At 31.7% G+C, this 7,395-nt stretch overlaps 2 protein-coding genes across 10 annotated transcripts; one reads left to right on the top strand and one right to left on the bottom strand.

The window, feature by feature from the left end:
* The first annotated feature begins 1,388 nt into the window (after positions 1 to 1,388).
* On the top strand, positions 1,389 to 4,163 carry LOC129894217 (uncharacterized). Of its 9 annotated transcripts, none has more exons than XM_055969789.1 (4): positions 1,389 to 1,546; positions 2,629 to 2,696; positions 2,797 to 3,134; positions 4,077 to 4,163. In XM_055969789.1, exons 2-4 carry the CDS (start codon positions 2,646 to 2,648, stop codon positions 4,108 to 4,110), a joined length of 423 nt encoding a protein of 140 aa, XP_055825764.1. In that variant the 5' UTR covers positions 1,389 to 1,546; positions 2,629 to 2,645; the 3' UTR covers positions 4,111 to 4,163. The 9 variants fall into 9 exon arrangements, with proteins under 9 accessions (XP_055825764.1, XP_055825770.1, XP_055825763.1 ...); XM_055969795.1 differs by having other exon boundaries at positions 1,401 to 1,546; positions 2,637 to 2,696; XM_055969788.1 differs by having other exon boundaries at positions 1,401 to 1,546; positions 2,600 to 2,696.
* Positions 3,449 to 5,592, bottom strand: LOC129894219 (expansin-A23-like). Its single transcript, XM_055969798.1, has 2 exons — positions 5,430 to 5,592; positions 3,449 to 4,370 (listed from the first exon to the last, which is right to left on the bottom strand). The coding sequence occupies exons 1-2, from the start codon at positions 5,590 to 5,592 to the stop codon at positions 3,754 to 3,756; spliced, it is 780 nt and encodes a 259-aa protein (XP_055825773.1). The 3' UTR covers positions 3,449 to 3,753.
* Between the last annotated feature and the right edge of the window lie 1,803 nt (positions 5,593 to 7,395).

Below are 7,395 nucleotides of genomic sequence, written 5' to 3'. Positions count from 1 at the left end.
TTGCAAGTTTTCCAATGTGAAATGTTGATAAATATACCAATGTAAACATTAAAATATCGTTTGGTTGGATAGATTGGGGAGAATAAATGGCATAAATCCGGCACAAAATTGTAGAATGTTTTGCAGGAAGAATTTGAAAAATTAATTAATTCATGCATAACTAATGCAATGTTTAGTTTGTCGTACGAGAATAATAATTGATGCTTATTGTTGATGGTACTAAATAATGCATGCATTAAATTAAGTGAGAATTTATGAATTATTTTATGTTGGATAACGATTCCCCTCTTGACCTTTAACCCATAATGTTATTATCGAGGTGCTAAATGACTTTGTCGAGAAGAGTTCCTCAGAATTATTATCGTGCTGTCTTTGTTGCACTTTTGATCCGTTGAGCAGGAGTTCTTTCATACTGAATTCTCGGTCAATTATGTTATCTTGAATAGACACAATACAGAGAAAGCCTGAAAATTAAGGACACATTTTGGGCTTTCTCTATAAATTAATTGTAAATTAACATTTGCTAAGTATTGTTTCCTCCGAGAAGAATGACTTAATTTAACTTGACACGGAGTTAAAGAAAATAAAGAAGATTTTTCAATTTTGTGGTCTTAAATTAAACTTATGTCAAATAGATCAAAATATTCTTTAATCTTGTGGCCTAATATATCACGTGAAAAGTTGAAATTAAAGTGTTGCAAAAAAAAAATGGATTATTCGTTTTGAAATAAACTTCAAAAAAAGAAGCAGCAAATCATGATAAATTTGTAAAATAAAAGATATTTATGCATTCCAAATTTTTTCCTTAACTAAGTGGCAAGTTCTTCGCTGTTATATTGCCCCTTGAATCTTAACAATAATTCTTTCTCGAGCCCGTTTAATTAAAAAATAACAAAATTAATTTATTTTTATAAATTTACAAGTATTTTGGCAAGTAAAACAGACGAATGACATATATAAATGAAGAGGAAGTTAGAAGTTATATTTTTTTTTTGGAAACTCCAGATAATTCGCAGCCGTTATAATCTCTATAAGAGTCTTTGCTCTTCGAGTGAACACTTTATGCACACTGAGTAAATCTCTCAATGTGTAATAGCCTATAAATCACACAAAAAATATAAAACGCACTAGGCAAGTTTTGTGAGATAAGCTTGACTGAGAAGACATTGAGAAATGGATGACCACTCTCCAACCAACTAAGCCATCCGAAAAATTAGAAGTTGTATGTTGAAAATGTGTTTTAAGAATTAGTTAAAAATCTTTGTCAAATTAAAATACTTGTAAGTTTTTAAAAAATTAAAGTATTTTAGAGTGGATCAATTTATAACCTTTAACTTATTTTAATTTATGGCATATTACATAAGTCAAAAAGCTGTTGACCGAAAAAGAATTTCCCCTCTTATTAGTTTACTTCGCCACCAAGACAACTTTCCCAATTTTACTTTCGGAAGAATTCTCCTCTTCCAACGAATTAACTTCCATAATACAAATACGGTGAACTCAAAGATCGTCGGCGAGGTTTTTCCGGCGAAGCTGCTTCAGCACGGTACCCTTCTGTCGGAATTTCTTTTTAGCTTTAACACAAACGATAGTACATATATGTGCCTTCCTTGAACTTGCTATGAAATCGATATGTGCATTGTAGATTCTCCTGCTGTATTTGAAAATTTTGCGCTTATTTTACACCAAGCAATGGAGAAATTGATCTCCTTCGGCTTAAATCGGTTGCAGTACTGTTGCTCATTGTAGTGCTAGTGTGTGTGTGTTTGATTTGCTCGTTTTTGTCGTAATAATGTAGTGTAGTTCAGTGAAGCATCATGGGCCTGTAAAAATTTTGTAAGGAAAAGAGAGAAAATATGGAGAAATTGACTTTTAAGTTGGAGTTGGACGAATGAATTAGGTTGCTATCAGAAGAGTCGTGAAGTAGTTTAGTGAAAGAGCAATATATAATATTCCTTAATTCAATTTTACTCAATGCTTCAATTTTTATTTTATTTTATTTTGCCTGTTTTGGTAATGCATTGTTGTAGTGAGGGTGTATCGGAAACAGCTCTCTGACTCACAAAGGTAGGGGTACGTTCTAAGTACATCTTACCTTTCCAGACCTCACTTGTGGTTGTGGGATTACATTGGGTATGTTGTTGTTTTTGTTTCAAATTTTTTGGTTGATATTTCTTAGGATGATGAATAAATTATTTGAAATCCTTCTTAACCTTATCTAAGCGTAAAACATAGGTTTATATTATCTTCTGTCTAATATTCATTGAGGTTTGTGTTAAACTAGATAAAAAAATCATTAAGCAGAACTAGAATCATGAATCAGGCTAATATTGTTTTCTTTTATAACTGCGGTGGCCGACCAAGCTTGTGTGCGCCTCGACTAATTCAACGGGGTACTTGCTGCTTCCACCATTGTAGAAATAACCTAATGTTTTTTGTGTCAGTTGGTATTTAAACGTGAGACCTCATGGTTCTCAATCCACTTCATTAACCACTAGACCCCACCATCGGCTAATATTTAATTTAGCTCAAGAAACACGTATTGATATTTCGTGATACATTACTTTGATTTGTTTCTTTTCCTGAAATATCATTGCAGAGAACAACTTTCATTTTAATTATTCACAGTTGTTCAGTCCTAGAAGATGAGGAGGCAGCTGATGATGTCGTGGCAACGGCTCTGTAGGCTTATAATGGTAGGCCAGTTACTCTAATTGAAATTTAATATGCCACTAAGTCGTGCCTATTAGCATATCTTGCAATTTATCTTCTTCTGAAGCTAAAATCCTTGTGTAGATTTCTAGGCCCTTTGGCAAGCCATTGCGAGATAAGGCGATAGCAGTTGCTGGAAGAGTCACTATAATGAAAGAAGGAATGATTTTGAAAGCTTCTTGTCCAGTGTGTTTGCAAGTTCTAAGCACACCACTTGATTCTGATCTGAAAATGACACTGGCTGTACACATGAGCTTATGGCACGCAGATGATGTTCAATTGCATTGGGAAGTGATGCAAAACAAAGGAAGATCAATTGTTCACATGCCCTCATTCTGCTTTGGAGCTGGGATGGCTTCTGGAATTGGGGTTCTGATGGTTATTCTTGCCAGAAGTCATGCTCAAGCATTTGGCAAAAAGAGGTGAAGTTTATCTCTAATTCCGACTAAAAAGGGTCTGTGATGGTTCTTTTTGCGTTTTGCCGCTAGTTTTTTCCTCAATTCTGAAGAATTAGCCAGGTCTAAAGCTGTGTATTAGGAAAGATCAAATAGATAGAAATTCCAAGTGGCTGAATATTATGAGTTCGTATTATTGAACGACTAAAGTTATATGAAGATCCATAGATGATATAGTAGTTAGAGACACAAAAGTAGTTTTCCTATTTCTCTGTGATACCAAGATGATGTGAATTTTGTTCTGGATATGTATCCCTAGTTACTATTTGCGTATTTGATTAGTGACCTTTTTAGTTCCTTCCTTTTTTAGACGTGTCTGGGCCAGCTCTTGCACCTGCTACCTCCGCCTATTCAAGAACTGATTGCTTAGTATTGTAGGTTTTGCTGGAATTTGAACATGAGACCTGATAGTTCTCATGCTTCATTTACCGCTAGACCACACCTTTGGCTTCTTTTTTTGTTCCTTCCTTGCTCAATGTCCACTCAAATATAGAGAATTTATTCGGAAACAAAAAACTTGGAGAAAAGATCATAATCTATATTGATTAAAAATTAAAAGCTACTAATTTTCCACAATACATAATCACTAAAAATTATTCTTCGCTTCAAATGTCTGACCAAATTGCCAGTTAGCAGGAGCAACATTATCAGATTGAACCCATTTGCCATTGCTCGTTTGTACTTGGAAAGACAAGCATTGTCCTAACAACTGCTGAGAAGTCTGCCAATTTTGTCCCCAATTTCGCGTCATTGGTAGCCATCCAGTCTTAGATCCTTTGATTTTGACGTTGACAACATCTCCGGCACCTCCCACATTGTAAACAAGAACAAGAATCCAATTAGGATTCCCTTTGATCTCAAACTTGAGACCTCCTTTTTTGTGGCAACTGACTCTTCTGTAAACAACAGGGACAACTCCTGCTTTGTACTCAGCAATCTTTAAGAACATAGCCAATGACAGATCAAAGTGTCGTTGTGGAGGATTGCACCAAATGTCTGTAGTTTTTGTGTAATTTGGAGGGCAGAAATTGGTGGCAGTTATAGTTATGACTTGGCCTGGATGGCACGCTTTAGGAGCATTGACACACATTATTTGAAAGCAAGCTCCACAGGTTGATCCATTGTTAAAGAGTGCTGTGCTTAGTGCTGCTGTTTCCAGACCATAACCTTGCTGGAATAAGTTTCCATAACCACAAGCTCCCTCTGAAATATAGTATTCAAATAAATTTGTTACAAATGTTATTATGTATGTTATGAAAAATCAACAACATATCCAGTGAAATCCCGTGAGGTTTGGAGAGGGTAGAGTGTATCCAAACCTCACCCCTACCTCGTGGAGGTAGATAGACAGTTTCCAAAGTACCCTCGGCTCAAATATTATGAAAAATCAAACTTAAAATTGTGTTATTTTTTATGCATAAGTGAAACCACTCCTACAATACCACATTTCTACCAAAAAGTTTTTTTATACTAAACCATGAGATGGTTCATAGTATCTTTCACTTGCTCGAGAGTGACACAAACCACTAGCCTGATATTATTAATGGAAGGTAAAAGGAATTTCACCAACTAAGCAAGTTTAACTTGTAATTTTCTGTTCCCTTTTTGGATGGTAAATTTATTTAACAACAATAATAATTGGGATTCTATTATATGAATTCTACTGTCCATATTCCCTATTAAAATTCATCAAAAAACCAACATTATACTCCCTTTGTTCCAAAATAAATATTTTTGGGGGATTTAGTACAGTCCTTAAGAAATTTAATTAAAAACATGAATTAAAGAGAAATTTATCAAAATCACCTTTTTACTTCTTCCCAGACTTTTCTTAAAACAAGAGATGGTCAATGAAAACACATTAAAAGAGAAGGGTACTTTTGAAGAAAAAAATCGATACACCTTTAGATTTTGAAAAATTCATTCAGTTGAACCATAAAAAAAGTCAGAAATTCATTTATATTAGAATAGAGAAAGTACAAAAGAAAAGTTAAAAAAACAAAAAAGGAAAGAAGTAAAAATAAACAAAAATAAATTAAAATTTTAGTGCCAATCCTAAACTTGAACAAAGGAGGAGGGTTACGGACCTATGATAGGTTAGACATGATGAAAAAATCATTTTTGATCTATATGTTGTAACATATATCAACACCGCCGTGTAGCCGTATAATAAAAGATGGTCAATTAAATAATTTTTATAGTAAAATTTGCTATATCGACAACATATAATGTATAAGGAATTAAGGTAAAAGTATAACTTACGCATGGTTTCACCACCCTTTATGTCACCATAAAATGTAGCACGTGCATTTTCCCATCCCTTGGCAACCAAATCTCCATCTACCTCTTTACTTTCAAATGCTTCAACTAAAAAAATAACAACAAATGTGATAAACAAAATGAAGAAACTTTGGTGTTTGGCCATTTTAACTAAAATAATATTTCTCTAAACTAGTTTCAACTCTGGTTGATTTGCTTTGGATAATAGCTTTGCTATGGACATACAATTTATTGCCAAAATATTTTCTTAATACGGAAATAAAATTTAAGTCCATGAAAAAAACCCGGAAATTACAGTAATGAGAATACATGTTGTAATTTGGATATAATGGAGTTACTTTTGGAAAATTAATTAAATAAATTAAATCAATTGCTATTTCTCCCAATTAGTTAGGATTTGCATTTACGTGCTTATAAGTTATAAGTAAGCAAATCCACATCAGTTTAAATTTGCTAAAAGAATTAGGGGAGTTAATTAATTCATTTGTCTTATAGTTTAATGAGAAAAGTAGGATAAGTGGAAATTTAGTGATTTGTTACTCTATAGTCTTGGGTCTTTAATGTAATTAATTGTGAATTAACATAATCAGATTATTTACATAGATGTTTACTACTAATTAAATAAAACAAAAAACAAAAAGAGTGGAAGTCAACTAAAGCATCATAACGTATAATTACATTAGTGAATATCAAAAAAAAAAAAAAAACGTAATATTCATTTCACTTTCATGTAATTAAATGGGAAAAATAGGCTTGTCTCAATAAAAGAAAATTAACGAATGATTGAATAAGAAAAAAAATACGATACATACATAAGTGGGTATTGGTAAAAATATCAAAGAATTAACATTTGTAGTCATTATTATTTCAATGTAAAAAGTCTCAAATACTTCATATCAATTAAGAGAGCCAAATTATGCCAATTTCTTTGTAAATGTTAATTGCCTTCGATTTTACAATATGTTTGTATAGTTGGTAAAACACTCAAAGTTAGAATTGTTTTCTAGATATTCAATTTTTTTTGTCATATTTATTTAACAACATTAAATGAGTAATTATCTATCTCATGGTGGATACGAGATAGTATAAAACTTAAAAAGACAGAGAAAATGAAAAGATCAAAAATAAAACAAATAGAGCGAAAATGAATAGCAATCTGTATGAAATTTTTATGATGGTCAAATTATCTATTGTGATTTTCTTTTACATGTCTCTTAAGAAATAATAATTAAGAGGGTTGTTTTAAAAATTATTTTATCCTTCTTTGATATTTGAACAATCAGAACATCAATAATAATCCAGGTGTTTCGTTTGTTGTCTTCAAAGACAATAATTATTAAGGGGAAAATAAGAAATAAATAATTAATTTTTAACTTAAATTTTTAAAATAATAATAATTTGAGATAACTACTTTTAAAAATTATGCTGAGACTCAGAAAACAATATCCATTTTGTTGAAAAAATCGAGGCAGGTGTTAAAAAAAATACACAAACTCTCTCTTTTAGGCAAACTAATTCCTTGAAATTTGCCCATCCATAAACTAATTTCATGAGTACATATTCAGACCAGAGGAATTACTAGACTACTTGCCCATGTCTTTTTCTTTTCTATTCGCGCAAGACATTAGCATGACATAAGTATGAACCAACATGACATCAATCGTATATTAATCATCTTTTATACTTTATCAAGATATGATATATTGTCCGTATACTATAATGGTATTATATGTGACTAAGATTTTTTCTGCGTACATTCCATCTTCTTCAGATTCCACTTGTGAGATTTACTGGGTATATTATTGTTGTTTGTTTTTAAAACAATAGAAAATATATTTTTATATTTTTTTCTTTTGCAAATGAAACTAAGACTTATATCTAAAATATTAATGACTTTCTTGTAAATTTTTTAATAAAGGTTAACTTGTTAAAAATAATATAAAATTAA

Source organism: Solanum dulcamara, chromosome 7 (genome assembly GCF_947179165.1).
Source record: "Solanum dulcamara chromosome 7, daSolDulc1.2, whole genome shotgun sequence".
Lineage (NCBI taxonomy): Eukaryota > Viridiplantae > Streptophyta > Magnoliopsida > Solanales > Solanaceae > Solanum > Solanum dulcamara.
This window is presented reverse-complemented; position numbering and strand designations above follow the sequence as displayed.

Bases quoted from the DNA above. Each gene is read 5' to 3' on its own strand.
- LOC129894217 (XM_055969789.1), top strand. From the start codon at position 2,646: ATGAGGAGGCAGCTGATGATGTCGTGGCAACGGCTCTGTAGGCTTATA. The intron at 2,697-2,796 runs GTAGGCCAGTTA...ATCCTTGTGTAG, and splicing joins GGCTCTGTAGGCTTATAATG to ATTTCTAGGCCCTTTGGCAA. The intron at 3,135-4,076 runs GTGAAGTTTATC...TGTAAACAACAG, and splicing joins CAAGCATTTGGCAAAAAGAG to GGACAACTCCTGCTTTGTAC.
- LOC129894219 (XM_055969798.1), bottom strand. From the start codon at position 5,592: ATGGCCAAACACCAAAGTTTCTTCATTTTGTTTATCACATTTGTTGTT. The intron at 4,371-5,429 runs GTAAGTTATACT...ACTATATTTCAG, and splicing joins AAAGGGTGGTGAAACCATGC to AGGGAGCTTGTGGTTATGGA.